The sequence below is a fragment of the Pseudophryne corroboree genome, chromosome 1 (genome assembly GCF_028390025.1).
Source record: "Pseudophryne corroboree isolate aPseCor3 chromosome 1, aPseCor3.hap2, whole genome shotgun sequence".
NCBI lineage: Eukaryota > Metazoa > Chordata > Amphibia > Anura > Myobatrachidae > Pseudophryne > Pseudophryne corroboree.
In genome coordinates, this window is record NC_086444.1 from 1,085,809,430 (window position 1) to 1,085,829,337 (window position 19,908).

Genomic DNA, 19,908 nt, shown 5'->3' on the forward strand with positions numbered 1-19,908 from the left:
GTTTTATTTGGGGAAGGTCTCACGGACCTGGTTTCCACAGCTACCGCGGGTAAATCTACCTTTTTGCCTTATGTTCCCCCACAGCAAAAGAAAACTCCACAGTATCAAATGCAGTCCTTTCGGTCGCATAAGTCTAGAAGAAGTCGGGGATCTTCCTTCCTCGCCAGAGGTAAAGGTAAAAGAATGCCTGCTACGGCTAGTTCCCAGGAACAGAAGTCCTCCCCGGCTTCTACTAAATCCACCGCATGACGCTGGGGCTCCACTGAGGGAGTCCGCGCCGGTGGGGGCACGTCTTCGACTTTTCAGCCACGTCTGGGTTCAGCCGGACGTGGATCCTTGGGTGATGGAAATTATATCCCAAGGCTACAAGCTGGAATTCGAAGACGTGCCTCCTCGCCGATTCTTCAAATCGGCTTTACCAGCTTCTCCCCCAGAGAGGGAGATAGTTTTAGCTGCAATTCAAAAGCTGTGTCAACAGCAAGTGATTATCAAGGTTCCCCTAAATCAACAGGGAAAGGGGTACTATTCAACCCTGTTTGTGGTCCCGAAACCGGATGGCTCGGTCAGACCCATTCTAAACTTAAAATCCCTAAACCTGTACTTAAGAAGGTTCAACTTCAAGATGGAATCGCTCAGGGCGGTTATCTGAAGCCTGGAAGGGGGGGATTTTATGGTGTCACTAGACATAAAGAATGCATACCTTCACGTTCCCATATATCCTCCTCATCAGGCATACCTGAGATTTGCTGTACAAGACTGTCATTACCAGTTTCAGACGTTGCCGTTTGGGCTTTCCACGGCCCCGAGGGTTTTCACCAAGGTAATGGCGGAAATGATGGTGCAAGGAGTCACAATTATCCCGTACTTGGACGATCTCCTGATAAAAGCGAGATCAAAGGAACAGTTGCAGAAAAGCGTGTCGCTCTCCCTGAGAGTGCTGCAACAACATGGCTCGATTCTAAATCTACCAAGGTCACAGTTGGTTCCTACGACTGTCGGCTGTCGTTCTTAGGCATGATTCTGGACACAGAACAAAAGAGGGTTTTTCTCCCGATGGAAAAAGCCCATGAACTCCAGAACATGGTCAGAGACCTGTTAAAACCGACGAGAGTGTCAGTACATCAATGCACTCGAGTACTGGGGAAAATGGTGGCGGCCTACAAGGCCATCCCCTTCAGCAGGTTTCATGCGAGGACTTTTCAGTGGGACCTTCTGGACAAGTGGTCCGGGTCCCATCATCAAATACATCAGAAAATAACCCTGTCCCCCAGGGCCAGGGTGTCTCTCCTGTGGTGGCTGCATAGTGCTCACCTTCTAGAGGGTCACAGGTTCGGCATTCAAGACTGGGTTCTGGTGACCATGGACGCGAGCCTCCGAGGATGGGGAGCAGTCACACAGGGAAGGAATTTTCAGGGACTATGGTCAAGCCAAGAGGCTTGTCTACATATCAACATACGGGAATAAAGGGCCATATACAACGGCCTTTGACAAGCGGAAAATCTTCTTCGCGACCTACCGGTTATGATTCAGACAACGTCACGGCTGTGGCTCATGTAAACCGCCAAGGCGGGACAAGGAGCAGAGTGTCAATGGCGGAAGCCACCAGGATTGTGCGTTGGGCAGAAAATCACGTAAGCGCTCTGTCAGCGGTATTCATTCCAGGAGTGGACAACTGGGAAGCAGACTTCCTCAGCAGACACGATCTCCATCCAGGAGAGTGGGGACTTCATCAAGAAGTTTTTGCAGAGATAACAAGTCTTTGGGGACTTCCTCAAATAGACATGATGGCGTCACGCCTCAACAAGAAGCTTCGGAGGTATTGTTCCAGGTCACGGGACCCTCAGACAGTAGCGGTGGACGCCCTGGTGACACCGTGGGTGTTTCAGTCGGTCTATGTGTTCCCTCCTCTTCCACTCATCTCAAAAATACTGAGAATCAAAAGACGAAAAAGAGTGCAAACAATACTCATTGTTCCAGATTGGCCTCGCAGGGCCTGGTATTCAGAGCTTCAGGAAATGCTCACAGAAGATCCGTGGCCTCTTCCTCTCAGAGAGGACCTGTTGCAACAGGGGCCCTGTCTGTTCCAAGACTTACCGCGTTTGCTTTTGAACGCCGAATCCTAGCTGGTAAAGGCATTCCAGAAGAAGTCATCCCTACTCTGATAAGGGCTAGGAAGGAGGTGACGGCGAAGCATTATCACCGTATCTGGAGAAAGTATGTATCTTGGTGTGAAGCCAAGAATGCTCCTCTGGAAGATTTCCATCTGGGCCGTTTTCTCCACTTTCTACAGACATGAGTGGATATGGGCCTAAAATTAGGCTCCATTAAGGTACAGATTTCGGCCCTATCGATTTTCTTTCAGAAGGAATTGGCTTCTCTCCCAGAAGTCCAGACTTTTGTAAAGGGAGTGCTGCACATCCAGCCTCCTTTTGCGCCTCCAGTGGCACCATGGGACCTTAACGTGGTGTTACAGTTCCTGAAATCTCACTGGTTTGAGCCTCTTCAAATGGTGGAATTAAAATTTCTCACTTGGAAGGTGGTCATGTTGTTGGCCTTGGCATCTGCAAGGCGGGTGTCTGAATTGGCGGCTTTGTCTCAGAAAAGCCCCTATCTAATTTTCCATGTGGATAGAGCAGAATTGCGGACTCGTCCTCAATTTTCGCCTAAGGTGGTTTCATCGTTTCATATGAACCAACCTATTGTGGTGCCTTTGGCTACAGGGGTCTTGGAGGATTCCAAGTCCCTTGATGTAGTCAGGGCCTTAAAAATGTATGTAGCCAGGACGGCTCGGGTTAGGAAAACAGAGGCTCTGTTTGTCCTGTATGCAGCCAACAAGGTTGGCGCTCCTGCTTCTAAGCAGACTATTGCTCGCTGGATCCGTAACATGATTCAGCAGGCTCATTCTATGGCTGGATTGCCGTTACCAAATTCGGTTAAGGCCCATTCCACTAGGAAGGTGGGCTCTTCTTGGGCGGCTGCCCGAGGCGTCTCGGCATTACAGCTTTGCCGAGCGGCGACTTGGTCAGGGTCAAACACTTTTGCAAAATTCTACAAGTTTGATACCCTGGCTGATGAGGACCTACTGTTTTGCTCAATCGGTGCTGCAGAGTCATCCGCACTCTCCCGCCCGGTCTGGAGCTTTGGTATAATCCCCATGGTCCTTACGGAGTCCCCAGCATCCTCTAGGACGTAAGAGAAAATAAGATTTTAAACCTACTGGTAAATCTTTTTCTCCTAGTCCTTAGAGGATGCTGGGCGCCCGTCCCAGTGCGGACTATCTTCTGCAAGACTTGTATATAGTTTTTGCTTACATAATGGTTATGTTACAGTTTTGATCAGTCTCGGGCTGATGCTGTTTTGTTTCATACTGTTAACTGGTTCGTATATTCCATGTTATACGGTGTGGATGGTGTGGGCTGGTATGAATCTTGCCCTTAGATTAACAAAAATCCTTTCCTCATATTGTCCATCTCCTCTGGGCACAGTTTCTCTAACTGAGGTCTGGAGGAGGGGCATAGAGGGAGTAGCCAGTGCACACCCATTCTAAAGTTCTTTATAGTGCCCATGTCTCCTGCGGAGCCCGTCGATACCCCATGGTCCTTACGGAGTCCCCAGCATCCTCTACGGACTAGGAGAAAAAGATTTACCGGTAGGTTTAAAATTTTATTTTTGCAGCCCTGTGGAATGGAATCTTACCGATAATGTATTACGCAGGCAAAGCAGAGGACAAGGGCCCAGGCACTGTGCCAGAGTCTTTGTTCTCTTCTGTGCAAGCACAGAGAACTTCACCGTACAGATGGCTGCTTCCCCGGGACCATACTACTGATGTAACAGTTATGAGGGGGCCCACAGCACTATGGGGGAAGTCATTGCACACGCGCTCACTCATGTCTTGAAATGCCCCTAACTGTAGAGGGCTGAAGCTGGATATGAGAGAAATTGTGCAAAACGTTGCACAAAACTAATTTTGTGGTAGAACAGTTCATTCCGCAGATGCGTGACGTTCTGGTATTATCATTTTTGAGTTTGGATCTTGCTCAACAATTCTGCATCTAGAATTTATCGGTATAGCTGGGGGAATGAAAGTGTTAATTAATTCTGCTCTTTGGTGTGGTTGGGGCAGGAAAGGGGAATTATGAGAGGAATACTAATAATAGTGGGAATTCCACACTTGAAAACAATGGGGGTCATTCCGAGTTGATCGCTCGCTAGCTACTTTTAGCAGCCGTGCAAACGCATTGTCGCCGCCCACCGGGGAGTGTATTTTCGCTTTGCAGAAGTGCAAACGCTTGTGCAGCAGATCACCTGCAAAATCATTTTGTGCAAAACAAGACCAGCCCTGTAGTTACTCTTCGTGTGCGTTGATTCTAACGACGGAGGGACGGCTTTTGACGTCACACACCAGCCCAGCATTCACCCAGCCACGCCTGCGCTTTCCCCAACACGCCTGCGTTTTTCTAAGCACTCCCTGAAAACGGTCGGTGACACCCAGAAACGCCCACTTCATGTCAATCTTCCTGCGTTTGGCCGTGCAAGTGAAAGCTTCGCTAGAACCTGTGCAAAACCACAAAGGACTTTGTACCCGTACGTCACTTGTGCGCATTGCGGTGCATACGCATGTGCAGAAATGCCGATTTTTAGCCTGATCGCTGCGCTGTGAACAACGGCAGCTAGCGATCAACTCGGAATGACCCCCCCAATTCCACTGGACTAATGTGAAATTCCACATGCAGATGTGGAATAGGGGTAATATTTTCATATTGAAAAATGTACTCATCTCTACCTGAAAGCTGCATAGATGGAATTTGCAGTTTTCTAGGTAATGTCAATTCTCTGTACAGATCAATGCACAAAAGGGAACAGTCTTGTCATTTGGGCTTATTGAGATTTATCAACAGTGGATTAGTAGGCTGACCATATTATCCTTTTAACCTGGGACACTCATGAATTACACAAGTTCTGAGGATGGCTGACTACAAGCCTGCATGTCACCTGGTTTTAAGCAGCCACAGAACCTGTGTAATTCATGAGTGTCCCAGGTTAAAGGGATAATATGGTCAGCCTAGGTTTAGCAATTGGCTCTTTCTTGCTGTTTGAGGTAGATTGAGGCCCTAATGGTATGTACTGAAATCACAATGTTGACTGTGTGGAGCAGCAGTGGAGGGTTAGGCTTAATAAAGTTGTGGCATAGACACAGAGGCTGATATAATGTTAAACACAAATCTGCAGTAATTGCTCCTGCATTGTGCTGCTCCTATATCGATTGCACAGAGCTAAATAAATATTATTTTCATCATCAGTGCGTACTTGCCCCAGGCCTATCCTTGATGCATACCGAAGTGTATCCACAACTCTACATATACCTCAATTACATTATCAAGCGCATGCTGAGAACCGGACTGGCCCAAAGGTGTACAGGGGAAATCCCATTTGTGCCCCACTGGCTGAGGGCCCCATCCACTGATCTAGGGGTCAGGTTCCAGACTGTGCTATTATACATTGTTACACTACACTTCTACTAGAGGATCATGAATGAACTTGGGTGCTTGGTATGTCTCTATGGAAACAACACAAAGATTAGCCCTCCTGCCAAACAAAGAAGTAGGTTCTGACACAGCCCTGTCCCCTCCTTTATAATGGGGCCTTGTTCCCCACAACCTCCTATGTGACGGCTGGCCACGCACCCTCTGGTGACTGGCTACACCACTTAAGTTTGGGCCCCTACCAATATATTCCCTGGTTGGCCCTTCATGCCCCAGTTTGACACTGCTCACTGAAAATTGCCTAATACCCTGTTACATACCATTTATGCCCATTCAGTTGCAAAGGGAGACATACGCTTGGTTTCAGGGCATGCACAATGCAAATAGACCAAAGGTATGTTCTGCAAACAGGACGGATTTTAGCTCTGCATCAGCTTAAGTATAAAAGCTATTTTCAAGGTTTTTTAGAAGTGTCACAAAATCTTTCAAAGTGTACTTAAAAATACAATACAATAATGAATGTACAATTTATTGGCACACAAATTGGCAAAGCATAACATGAAATACATTTGCTCATAACACATTGACTTATACTGTGTGCATAAAATGGTCATATGAAAAGTAAACAGAAATTTAGACATATAAAGTTCCACATAAATACACTGCAATAATAATAAAAATGCCATAGAAGGATTTACAAAATATTTATACAAGAAATATACTATGAAATATAGCAACAAAGCCAACTGAGATACAATAAACACAAGTTCTGAATTTAATATATTTGTCACAAAATGAAAATGGTTTCAATGGCTTTTGAAATGTCTTGATCAAAAGTGATTTCAAAATGAATTGGTTCTATTTCATTGTAAATATTTCTATTTATCTCCAGTTGTTAATGGGCTGTTAAATAATATAGTGTATGACTCATCTATGTGAACTTTATATGACCAATAAACAGCAAAAGAAAAAAAATGCATTTCTTGCCCAAGAAAACAAACAAATAAAATATATAAAAAAGTTTCAAGAAGAGGAATCATACAAAGTTATAAATGAAGTGAATGTTCCATTTGTTAAAGCACAAATGACTTTTTAGTATTACAAAAAGTTTCACACTTACAAACTATTGTAAGTTAATACTGGCATAAGCATTATTTATAATCAAATTAATAAAACACAACTGATTCTTATTAAGTTAGCTTGTCAATAGAGATGAGTGAAACAATTGGTTACGGTTCAGAATTTATAAGATTTTGGTGTGTTTCAAACAAAACTTGATTATTTGTTTTTAATGAAGTTATTTTTTTAATACATTTTTGAATGAAAGAAGTCTACAGTATATAAAACAACAAAACCAATACAACAAATAATTTCAAATTTTGAATGATTTTTTTTGTGCCTTCATTGGAAAAAAAACAAAAAACTATTGCCCTAATATCACAAGTACTTCACTGAGTTGAACCACAGGAGAGTCTTTCATCTCTACTCAAATTTAAAAATATTTTGAATTCTTTGCAGACTGTGATACTTTATATGTATGTAAATGAGGCTTTCAGTGTGAATAAATGTAAGTTGCATTTTTCAACTGATGTTTATTTTATGTAATTAACTGTAACATCACATGGGTAATGTCTACAAAACTGTACAGAGTTTAAGTTTGATCTTTCAAATACTTATTTCATTACTTACATTTTTTTAATTATTATTTTTTAAGACGTTTAAGCAAAAGTAAGCTGGAGGAGAGATCTTAAAATATGCTATCTGTATAAATCATCTTTATATAATTAACTATCTCGTTTTATAGCTGTTAAAAATTCACTCCACTCTCGAATGAAATCAGAAAACTATAAAAGAAAATTCTTATTTGCTTTGGATTTAATTTTATTAATTTAATTTATTTTTTCCCATTTATTTTTAATTAAAAATTTTATTTTTCTGAAAAGTCAGCAATCTTATGTTGCTTAAAATAGAGGGAGATTTCCCCACAGACCCCATTAGGGGTAACAAAAGGAGTGCATGATGTTTACTCTATGGCTTTACAATAAAGTGTCACAAACAGCAAAGGATTCAATGATGAGACTCCAAGTCATTGTGCAATTATTAATTAAAAATACTTAATCAAAGGCTTTTAAGAAGTAGGAATCTGTGTAGAAAGTTCTCATGTTGAAATAATTATACTCTAGTATAATTATTTTAAAGAAAACAATGCAGTGATTTGTAACTCGTCATCCTATGCAATATCCAGTTCCGTGGTGGCCTAATGACCTATTGGGAAGCTTGTTGCGTCGGGTTTTCTGGTTTGGTTTCTTGGTTAGCAGGCGGTTTGCTGTTCCAAGGGCTATTGTTTCCCAGTGCAGGTGAGTTGTTGAAGTCTTCTTCATCATCCATACCATTAGCTGCATCATATTGTGTGTTTTCTAGTCTAGTGATAAGCCTTTCATCTTCATCTCCAAATTCGCCTCCCATCAAAGTTGGTTCTCCTACCACCATCACATCCTGTGAACAGCACAGACCATTATTATGTGGGTACCTTGAGGAAAGACAAAAAAACTATCGATGACTGAATGTTGGAGCGGACTTTTATAGCTAAGCATGAAATATATATATATATATATATATATATATATACACACACTGAATTTACAGCATGTATCATAATTTAAAGATAAAGCTGTGAGAGATAAAGTACCAAGCAATCAGCTCCTAGCTGTCATTTTGCAGACACAGCCTGAAACATTGCAGTTAGGAGCTGATTGGCTGCTACTTTATCTCTCTCCACCTTGTCTTCCTCCAAGCTTTTTTATATCACCCCTTCAGTTCCTTAAAGTTCCACCTTTACAACATTTTCCTTTATTTGCTGTGTTTATAATTACTGCATCCTTTATAACACTCCTGCTTATTTGCTAAGGTAAAAGACTCTTTACTATGGCCCTCATTCCGAGTTGTTCGCTCGCTAGCTGCTTTTAGCAGCATTGCATACGCTAGGCCGCCGCCCTCTGGGAGTGTATCTTAGCTTAGCAGAATTGCGAACGAAATATTAGCAGAACTGCTACTAAATAATTCTTTGCAGTTTCTGAGTAGCTCCGGACCTACTCACAGATTGCGATCAGCTCAGTCCGTTCAGTTCCTGGTTTGACGTCACAAACGCGCCCTGCGTTCGGCCAGCCACTCCCCCGTTTCTCCAGACACTCCCGCGTTTTTCCCTGACACACCTGCGTTTTTTACCACACTCCCGGAAAACGCTCAGTTACCACCAAGAAACGCCCCTTTCCTGTCAATCACTCACTGATCAGCAGTGCGACTGAAAAGCGTCGTACGAACAACAGCAAAACTGCTAAGTGTTTAGTTAAATAACTTAGCGCATGCGCGCTGCGTACCATGCGCATTTAGCAGCAAATCGCAGCATAACGAAAATCGGCAACGAGCGAACAACACAGAATGACCCTCTAAATACTGTAAAATATTAGCCCACGGACAAGATGAAATACTGTTAACTTCATTTGCACCCTTGTTTTTTTACACATTCCATATATTGAAAGCAATGTCGCTCAGACTACACAATGTGACATTTCAGTACTTTATAGGCCCTGCAAAACTGTCACACATTACTAGATATAACTTCCACAACTATCAGATTATTCTCTCTTTATGTATTTTATAATCATTTGTCAAATCCATGATTTGCGCACAGATAACTTTGTGCCTGGTTCAGAGTTGGACGCAATGACGATGTTTGGGCAGGGGAGTGTATGTTTTTGTATGCATGGTGATTGATTAGCTATGGAAAATGCGGTGAGGATATACTCACAAATTGAGAGACAGACAGTGACCATTTGTGGGTGGTAATGGAGTTGGCTACAAAAGTGTAGGCATATCACAATCTAATTGGGGGGCATTACTGAGCATATGACTGTGAATTTGTACATTGTAAAGGCACCAGCGGCTTACTTGCACTGGAGGTCCGATGGTGCACCCAATGTGCGATGGATGGTGCGTCTTTGTATGCAGGCAGTGGATTACAGATGCCGCCTGTGGACGTCTCTGTACATATACCTGTGCCAGCATCATTAGCATATTTTTGCATATCCGTTGCATGTGAATACTCAACTGCGAATGCACTTGCCTCCACTTCTGAAGCAGGCCCCGTGACTGCAACCATACCTGATACATTTCCTGCACCTATATCTCATAGTTTCAGATTGAAGCACATATTGTACTTTAGCCATTTTCTCAGTGAATAGATATAATTAATTTTCGCTAAATTTGTATTATTCCTGGTTCCAAAAAAAACAACCAAAACAATTGAGTAAAACAAGCTTTGCTAATTATTTTAGTTTGTCAAAGATAATTGTAGTAATCAATTTATGTTAAGTTTTGATGAGGACAATTTTCACACTGATTTGCCAATTTTCACAGCTAATTAAGTAATTAGCAAACAAAAATGTGTGACTGCCACAGATCCCTGCCTAAACCATCTGTTTATTTGCAAGGAACTGTTGTTATATGTGTTATCTGAGAAAAAATGTACCAGTTTGTGCAAAGTGATACTTTCAGTCTGGCAACTGTAATCATGAAGGTGGCTTAATAGAAGTTTCTTATTAAACCTGACCATATTGTAAAACATGCATCTTCAGTTACTCTATTGTTCAGGGACAGACTGTATCATTTAAATGCCTAAGTGGCAGCACAGTGGCACAATGGTTAGCAGTGCTGTAACAGCAGGGGCAGTCTTATATTTGAGTCTCACCATGGTTCTAGGTGTGTAGAGATTATATGTTCTCCCTCTGTGTTCTCCTTTAAAAAACACACGTGTGTGTGTGTGTGTGTGTGTGTGTGTGTGTGTGTGTATGTTTGTGTGTGTGTGTGTGTGTGTGTGTGTGGGTGGGGGGGGGTAAGGAGTTTAGACTATAAGCTCAAATGGGGCAAGGACTGATGAGAATGGGTAAATCATTTCTTAAAAATACCAACTGCGTGCAGCCAAGATAGCTGCCCCACGCTCTATAATAATACAAACTGTTTTGATTCCTACTGAGTGAAAAGCTCTATATAAATTAATTACACTTAATATTAACCAGCAATTAATATAGTAGTTCTCATTCCTTTAAACCCCAAAAATATAAAAATTGATGTTATTAAATTAAGAATTGCAAAATGTAAGAATTTTTACTTAATACAGGATACCACTACTATAGTGTATTCAATTAGCTGTGAGGTTTATCCCGTGGCTAACTGTCAACCAGATTTATTCAATTAGGTCTGGCAACCCCGTGCATAACAAGGATTTTTCCTTGCAGCTTCTGGGTAATTGCAGCCTCTGGGGTTTAATGCGTGAGATAACCCATAGATTCTATCACTTTACGTGGAATCTATGAGTTAGCTTGCATTACCTGTGAGTTTACTGAGTCGGAAAAATGCTGAATAATTGAATATGTCTGGGCATTAAACCGGGAGCTTTCCCTGTGCAGTAAACACAATGGGAAATTACAATAAATATGCCCCTTAGGGAATGGCTGCAGAAGTATATGCTAAAAAAATGAAATGTAATGTCCCCAAATCCATCCCACTCAGACACTATCAGTATAGCTGGCATCCCATATTCAACTGATATCATACAGGGGATACAAAGGAAGTTAATTAGTTTTGGGAGATTAATCTTTGTAGATGAATATGTATGTGCCTTCATAAACTGTTGCCGCAGTCTCACCAAACAGCCCTTTACGGCGTGCCAGGTCCCAGGCCACTCAACTTGCATCCATTGTCTTTTTTGCTTGAATGTGCATCTTAGTTATAATGTGATGCAACAAAACTGCTTTACGAGATTGCACTGATTCAGTTGATATGTGACACCTGTACACCTGTGTGGGAATGAGTCTAAAGCTGCATGTGAAGTGCTACAAGGCAGCGGCCAAAGCTTTTTTTTTATGCCAAGTTTTGTTTTGTTTCTTCTGTGACTTTACATATTTAAAACTAGATCCTGTGCGGTCAAAGTCGCAGTCCGGCGTCTCTGGTACAGAGTGAGTGGTATTTTGTTGTCTCTGTGGTACGAATGAGTTGCAGATTTAAAGAAGAAGTTGCTATGCCACACCATCAGTGCAGCTCACTCGCTTCAGGCAATTCACGCCACATGGCACATTGAGGCAACTACTGTACATGTAAATGAAGTAAAATATGTATATGGATATATGTATTAAGGCTATAAAACATGGTCTATGTGTTCAAAATGTAGATTAGACCACTTCAACTGCACTGTAGTCAGGGCCGTAAGTAGGGGTGTGCGAGCAGTGACACTGCATAGGGCTCAGAGGGTGGAACTGTCACATGTACCATGGCTTGCTAGAACGGCATCCTGCAGCCTGTAGAGTATCCTTAGGCCTCCTCTTCTTGCTGGTTCTATCAGCGGCGCCCCTTCAATGTGATGTCATGACATCACCTGATCAGAGGGTGAGGCCTGCATGGGGGATTTTATTTTAATCAGTGTTTAAATGAAGGCCAACAGGAAGGGGGGTGAATACAAAGTACTCAGCTAGGTCCTACCAGTAAGGAATAATCACGTCCTGGGATGGCACAGCCACATCACCAGTGATGTTGATCTTCTGCAGAGGACCACCGGTGGTGTATACCTATGCCCCCACACTTGGCCATGACCCACTAGTTTTGGGGCCCAGGCTATCTCTAGGTGGCCCTATCTTACAAAAACATATTATTTTGCGTTTAACCATGAAGTGCATACTGTAATTCCAGTAATTCAAATGGCAGCACAGGGTCATTAGACATTCAATTAATATCAGATTTTTATTTTGCTTAACTTTTGGCAGATATCTGGACACAAACAAACCCAGCTTGTTGTACATAACAATATTAACTACGACGGACAAAAACTGCTACAGGAAAAGAGAAGAACTATACAAAACTGAACATAAAATACATCTAAAGATACAAAATACAAATGAAAAAATAACACAAGTTATCATGTGCATAATACAGAACAAGGACAAGAGGGAGGGAGGGAGGGAGGGAGGGAAGGAAGGAAGGAAGGAAGGAAGGAAGGTAGGTAGGTAGGTAGGTAGGTAGGTGAGGAGAGTGAGTGGGAAATCTGGGTAGGAACAGGAATTTTTCCACCAAAAGAGGGACAAAAATGAGGTATAATAAACCCAATATAAAACCGGTCCATATTCCATGATAATTTCACTTATGTCTTCATATTATAAAAACATATAGACATATATTATACAGGGGTAGTATTAGTAACAGGACGTGCCTGCAATAAGGGAATTATCATGGAATAGGGACTGGTTTGGTATAACAGGCCCGTCTCTTTGCCTGGGCCCATTACTTACCAAACCGTTCCGTATTCCACGATAATTCCTCCTGACTCGTGTCTTATCGCCTATGCATTTTTTTGTAGTGAGCTGCAAATAAAATAGGATTTGTTAAAGGAGAGATTAAAACAGGCATTATACATGATACATACAGTAAAAGCAGTAAAAGACACACAATTATTAAAGGTTTCACATATGCTTTATTTTATGGAGTTTGGAAAAAAAAATAGAGTTATTGAAAACACATTTGTCAAATTTTGTAAATACTTTCTTTACATTCTGTGACCAACAGTAGATAAACTTCCAACTTGTGGCACCACCATTGTTCTTACAGTCTTTTCAGATAAGTCTTGTACTTAAAGGGGGGTACTCACGGAGCGATCGCTGCTTAAAATCTAAGCAATCTGACTAGATTGCTTAGATTTTAAGCACGATCGCTCCGTGTGTAGCCCCCTCAGCGATAGCGATGCGCAGCCCCGCGCATCGCTATCGCTGCTGCTAGATTGGCCTGCATGCAGGCCAATCTAGCGGGTCGCTCACTTCACCCGCTGGGTGAAGTGAGCGGCCCCCCCGTCTCCCCCCGCACGCTCAGCACAGATCGCGCTGTGCTGAGCGCCGGGAGAGATGTGTGCTGAGCGGTTCGCTCAGCACACATCTCTCTGACATCGGCTGGTGAGTACTGGCCTTAAGTGTGGGTTAGAAATGTCCTTCCCGTTCACTATGTGCAACATTCCTCTTCTCTAGTAGTGCAGGAAGGAAAATAGAAGAGCGGAAGGAGCCTCTGAGGATCACTCTTAGCTGCCTGCTGGGTAACCAAACCCACTGGCTCCACCCTAAGGGGGGAAATGTATCAAAGCTTGGAGAAAGATAAAGTGGAGAATGATTGTATCAACCAATCAGCTCTTAGCTATCATTTTATAAACATAGCCTGTAAAATGTCAGTTGAAAGCAGATTGGTTGGTACTTTATTTCTCTCCACTCTATCTCTCTCACCACCTTGATACATCTACCAACTAAATTATTGAGATCAGTGATATCAAAAGACAGACCATATTCATTTTACATACATTTTCCTGCTCCCTAAACAAATAAATGTAATATTGTAGGCAATTAGGACAAGTAATTATCTCCAAAATATGATATCTGCATACAGTATGTAGCTAGACATAAGTAGTACCCAGCACTGTGGAGGCAGCCATTTTGTGGGCTGAACTGTTATTTGTGTCTCAGAGGAGTCATAGGATCCAAGTTAACTGAGATTATTGGTTGTAGTCACAGTATTCCCACACCCTAATGACTGAAAAAATGAATGCATAGATATGGCTAGTGGCAGTAGTACAAAGACTGGGAGCACTCAAACTCCAACAGGACATACAGAGCTGGCTCCTGTGAGGTATGCAATATTACAGTGTTTCCCAACTACGGCCTCCAGGCACACATAACAGAGGTGGTGAATGTATGAAGCAGTGATAACCCCTTTTTTCTGCATTTTCACTGAGAAAAAGTGGATTATTACCGCTTTTCCAAAATGTATGAAGAGACAGACTGTCTTAGGACTCTGATAATAATGACAGCTATGGCGGCAAACCGCGATCGGCACTTACTAAGCAAGGAAAAGTAGAGCTTTTCACCTTTTGTCACCTGACACATTGAGCCTGATTCATGTTTGTAAGTAAATAAAAAAAGCAAGCAACTGGGTAAACCATGCTGCACTACTGGTGGGGAAGATGTAACATGTGCAGAGAGAATTAGGTTTGGTAGGGATGTGTTACATTTAAAGCTAAATTGCTGTGTAAAAATTAAGCCGTCTAACATTTGTGGGCTACATGCAAAAGCAGCCAATATTTACACTGCACAGAAAAAAATATAACCCACCCAAATCTAATTGCACATGTTACATCAGCCCCACCTGCAGCACAGCATGGTCTTGCCCATGTGTGTGCCTTTTTGCTTTATTTACAGACATGAATCAGGCTCATAGTGCAATCTAAGGATGGTGCTCTGTTACTTACCATTCCAGTCACTACCTCACAATGTCTTTGCACCTGTGCCCATAGTCATGAATGTGATCGTGTGTGTGTATGTGTGTGTGCGCACGGCCACAGTTCCTATCACATCACCACTAGGCTGATACAAGTACATCAGACTTAACAAGTGCCTCAATTATTTTGATTCATCTACACTTACTTAAGTATGGACATCCTTAAAACCTGGACTGCTACGGAGCTTGATAGCTGGTGTTGAGATCCACTGTCCTTTAGTAAATTAAGCTATAGTATTAGGAGTAATGATTAATCCCTCAAAATGGGAACATCCACTTTGTGCAGAGTAGATGAGAGACCCTTTAGTAGGTCTTTCACAATCAATTAACATTTTCTAATGGAATGTTTAATATATCTCATACTATTTTCTCTAAACTGAGCGATCTGGAAATTATAGTGTTAAAAAAAATATAACTGGCTAGGAAGAATCCTGCAGATTGTGAATTAATCCCCCCAGGGTGAAGTCTGTATTGGAGCGGCTTTGTAACTCTTTCCTTTGCAAGACTGCTCAGTTTATATAAATGCTGATCATAGTATTTGTTTTACAAACCGTTTAACCTGCCTCCTTCTTCTCTTTGGGTGACAATGCATTACTTGTCAGCTAGTGAGGAGGAGGGGGAGGAGGAGGAGGAGAAAGGCTCCTTGGACAGCAATATTTAAGGTTACCAGCTCCTCTGGAGCCCTGAAGAGTTAATGGCTTAGCAGGGGTATGCAATATTATTGAAACAAAGCAAAAAATAATTTTGCTCAGTTCTATTAAATTGAATAGAGAAGATGGGAAAGTGTGGAAGTCCAGACTGAATTCTCCAGCAGCATTTACCGTATAGATACTGGCCCTCATTCCGAGTTGTTCGCTCGCTAGATGCTTTTAGCAGCCGTGCAAATGCTAAGCCGCCGCCCCCTGGGAGTGTATCTTAGCTTAGCAGAAGTGTGAACGAAAGGTTCGCAGCGCTGCTACAAAAAAAGATTGTGCAGTTTCTGAGTAGCTCGAGACTTACTCCTAGCTTGCGATCACTTCAGACTATTTAGTTCCTGTTTTGACGTCACAAACACGCCCTGTGTTCGGCCAGCCACGCCTACGTTTCCCCAGCCACTCCTGCGTTTTTATTTGGCACACCTGCGTTTTAACACACACTCCCCGAAAACAGTCAGTTACCACCCAGAAACACCCACTTCCTGTCAATCACTCTGCGGCCAGCAGTGCGACTGAAAAGCGTCGCTAGAGCTTGTGTAAAACTGCATTGGCTTTTGTGAAAGTACGTCGCGCGGGCGCATTGAGCCGCATACGCATGCGCAGAAGTGCCGATTTTTAGCCTGATCGCTGTGCAAACAACGGCAGCTAGCGATCAACTCGGAATGAGGTCCATTATTAGATGTTTACATAGCACTAATATGCAGTATTTTCCAATTAGCATTCATGCTTTAGATCAGTGATAGCCAATCAAATACACTTGGTTAGCTGCAATGGGTGGACCTCTAACCCTTTAAAAGAGCAGCACCTTATGCTTAATCAATGAAAGAGACACCTATCTGTAATAGCCTATCAGCAGGCCTTTTAGACATGTACTACAAGCTACAGTATAACAAACAGATTCAGTAAGATTTACCAGCGGGCGGGATGCCAACTGTCCATATACCGACAGTGGCATCCTGCCCACCAGAATGCCGGCAGTGGGGCGAAGGCAAATAATCCACTTGCAGGCTCGCTGTGCTCATCACACTGAGGGCTCGGAGGCTCACTGTGCTTGTCACAAGATCTGTTCCCACTCTATGGGGGTCATAGACACCCACAAGTGGTAATAGCCCTGTTTTGCCTGGATTCCGGCTGGCGGAAATTGAACGTATCCCCCACAAACATATATAACACCAAAGAATGGAGGAGCTGGAGACTGCTAGCAAGGGCTTGGAGAGCGCATGTAGCCTTAGGTCCGCATGTTTCCCCATAACTGCTGTAGATAGTGGTCAACCTGGGAGGGGTTTCGAAGGAAGACAAAGAGGACTAAACATAATTGGTCACCAATCATCTGTCTCACAACCAATTACGTGCAGCCCTCTCTGGCTAGGAACTCCCATTTTCCTTTCAGATATCTCCCAGGCCAACCACTGTCAAACGCAACAAACCTCTGTTAATTCATGAAAATGATATATTGTTTGACATCAATGGAAAGATCAAATGGCATGTTGGTAACACTATGCAGGCAGCAACCTCACAGTGTGAGTAAAGGGATTAATACAGAGCTATCTGACGTGTTCAGCAATTTAACTGTCGCCAGATGTCACTCTTTGTCAAAATCCAACAATTTGAGATTATTTTTGCAGTGAGCAAATGGTACCCAATTACCACTACTGCCACTAGCCCCTTCACTACTTCCAGCCCCTCACACAATGTGAGGCTGTCATGCCTCCCTTTCCTGCTGTTTTACTGATCATCATTACAACCTTTGCTACTATAGAAACAGTCACTGCAATCAATTGTTTGTTTCTATGGTGCCGAGCTAAGAAGAATCAGCTTTCAGCAACCTATCAAATTGCAGAAACAATCTGTTTCTGCAAGTTAAGTATGGAATTTCAGGAGATAGCCTAGCAAGTTGGTACTACAATTAGATAGATTGATTTGACACTGTATCCTTTGAAATGGATGAGAGTTACTGTATATGTGAAATTCCGTGTCATGGAAGTCTATTCGATGTTTATGGTACGGGACATGGTCAAAATACCAGCAGTTGGGATCTGGACAGTCAGAAGACAAACAGCGAGATCTTGACGTCCAGAATCCCGTCACATCCAGTGGTAAGTACAGGATTTGGGGTTAGGATAAGGCACTAGGGGGATGATTAAGGTTTTGTTGCGGGAGGTGAGGTTAGGGTTAGACCGTGGGAGTGGGCAGACTGCGGGAGTGGGCAGTTAGGGTTACTGTATGTTGCAGGAAGGGGAGGTTAGGGTTAGGCTACGGGAGGGGTTGGCTAAGGGTAGCGAGAAAATATTTACGGATTCTGGCAGTTGGGATCCTGCTGTCAGTCTCCTGACTGCCAGGATCCCGACTCCTAGGACTTCGTACCCAAACCTATGGTACATTCATGGTTAGCCTTACAATATCCTTGCTGGCTATAATTTCATTATATTACAAGTCCTGAATCCATTTTATATTTTTATTTTTTACTTTACATCCCATCTCAAATAAAAGATATAGTGAACAGAAAAGAACAGTAGATTGTTTAATAAAACAAACTACAACCTTAAACTACTTGATTCTTTAAAAAACTAACAATTTGAAAAATAAAATATAGAATTAACAATATTTCAGTTAAATTACTTTTAAGGCAGTTCTTTAGAACAACTTATTTAGCTAATTTGAAAGTACAGTAGTAAATCTACATTAGGAAATGTTGTGGCCTCAGAGCAGCAATAACATATAAAAGGTCATTTACGAATGGCAAAAGTAGAAAACCACAGTGCTCTTTTGAGACATCATATGCCGGGTTCACTATGGTATGCCGGTGGTCGGGCTCCCGGCGACCAGCATACCGGCGCCAGGAGCCCGACCGCCGGCTTACCGACAGTGTGGCGAGCACAAATGAGCCCCTTGCGGGCTCGCTGTGCTCGCCACGCAACGGGCGCGGTGGTGCGCTATGCGCGCCACGCTATTTTATTCTCCCTCCAGGGGGGTCGTGGACCCCCACGAGGGAGAATAAGTTTAGGTACGCTGGCTGTCGGGATCCCGGCGCCAGTATACTGTGCGCCGGGATTCCATCAGTCGGCATACTGAAGACCACCCCATATGCCTCTGTGAGCTAATATGGTGGCATGTAAGAGAACACAGATGTCAGCTCTGGCCAATAGGAGAACGTGTTTAGATTAAGGGTGTTCCTTGTTAAAGGAAGATTAGGCACATAGCACACCTTCTACCGCAATCAAATTGCATAAACAAGGCTTTGTTTTGCAGGATGGGATAATTAAAAACAAGATAACAGATTGGTGATGGCGCATTTGTAAGACCAGTAACAAAATGGCCGTGTTAGCAGCACCGTAGATAAGGTCCCATTGCCATACTTATGATTGGGAGCACTTTAAGTGATCTCACCCTGCCCCTTTTTAGGTCAATCTTTCGAGCCATTACAGTGGAGCAGAGTGGCCAAGCACCTTGAAATGAGCTGGGCAGACAAGCAGCCACACTTGAGCACTCACTGAAGCACTGCAGGCGTGCAACTTTTGCGGTTCGTAAATGACCCTCATTAACACTTACAGGTACTTGACTTGACAAGTTGAGACTTGCAGCTGGTAACTTCTTCTTAGTGTAAGTGCTGTTTGTATTGTTTCCTGTACTGCTGGTCGAATTTTTCCTTTTCCGCCTTTTGGTGGTAGCCTGTCTTGTAGGTTCTGCTGTTAAGACAGAAGAAATATAACTTTTTATAAATGGCTGACCCTTCATGTGCCGCTATTTCACTTATACTGTAGTATTATTGTGATTTTTATGTGATCTGTTTCTACTATTAAAGTTAAACACTTTATGATGCAGATACATTACTTTCTTATACTACTACTACCACCCAACAAGTTTAACTGGGTTAGAATGGATATGCAATCAAAGTGATATAAGTAAATATTGACATGGTAGGTGTTGATGTGAATGGTCAGCTGAGACTATGTCATACCTGGTGGTGCGACCATCCGCTGCCATTTTTGAAACAGACAGGTTTTCAGACAGTCCCGGGGACTTAGGTTATATGTTTTATGTCTTGACATTAATTCTTGCATTGGCTCCAGTATTACACACAACTGAAATAAAGCACAAATTCGATACAATTTAATCAATATGGAATATCCATTTCTACACACAGTATGCAATGCTAATCACTGTACGTTTCTGTAACAGTTATTGCTTTAACTATTAAATATTATCCATTTAAAACATACAATAAAACACTGGAAACCATTCAGGATGCACACAAAGGACCCCGCACTTAGCTTTATTTTTATTGCTGCTGGATCATCTGTGCTTTCTGCGACCCTACAAGGCTGATGGTTACTTTTATATCTACCGGCACTGGTACAAAATACACATTC

General features: G+C 42.6%; 1 protein-coding gene across 5 annotated transcripts in view; it reads right to left on the minus strand.

The window, feature by feature from the left end:
• Positions 1-6,036: 6,036 nt before the first annotated feature.
• LDB2 (LIM domain binding 2) overlaps positions 6,037-19,908 on the minus strand; it is a 540,533-nt gene continuing 526,661 nt past the window's right edge. Inside the window, exons 6-9 of one of the 5 annotated variants that reach the window (XM_063921234.1) lie at positions 19,497-19,620; positions 19,088-19,221; positions 12,821-12,892; positions 6,037-7,979 (exon numbers count right to left, since the gene is read on the minus strand). In XM_063921234.1, coding sequence (XP_063777304.1) covers positions 7,749-7,979; positions 12,821-12,892; positions 19,088-19,221; positions 19,497-19,620 — 561 coding nt within the window. In that variant the 3' untranslated portion in view covers positions 6,037-7,748. Of the gene's footprint in view, positions 8,014-12,820; positions 12,893-19,087; positions 19,225-19,496; positions 19,621-19,908 lie in introns of all 5 variants that reach the window. The other 4 variants (XM_063921225.1, XM_063921253.1, XM_063921243.1 and 1 more) reach the window with 4 other exon arrangements.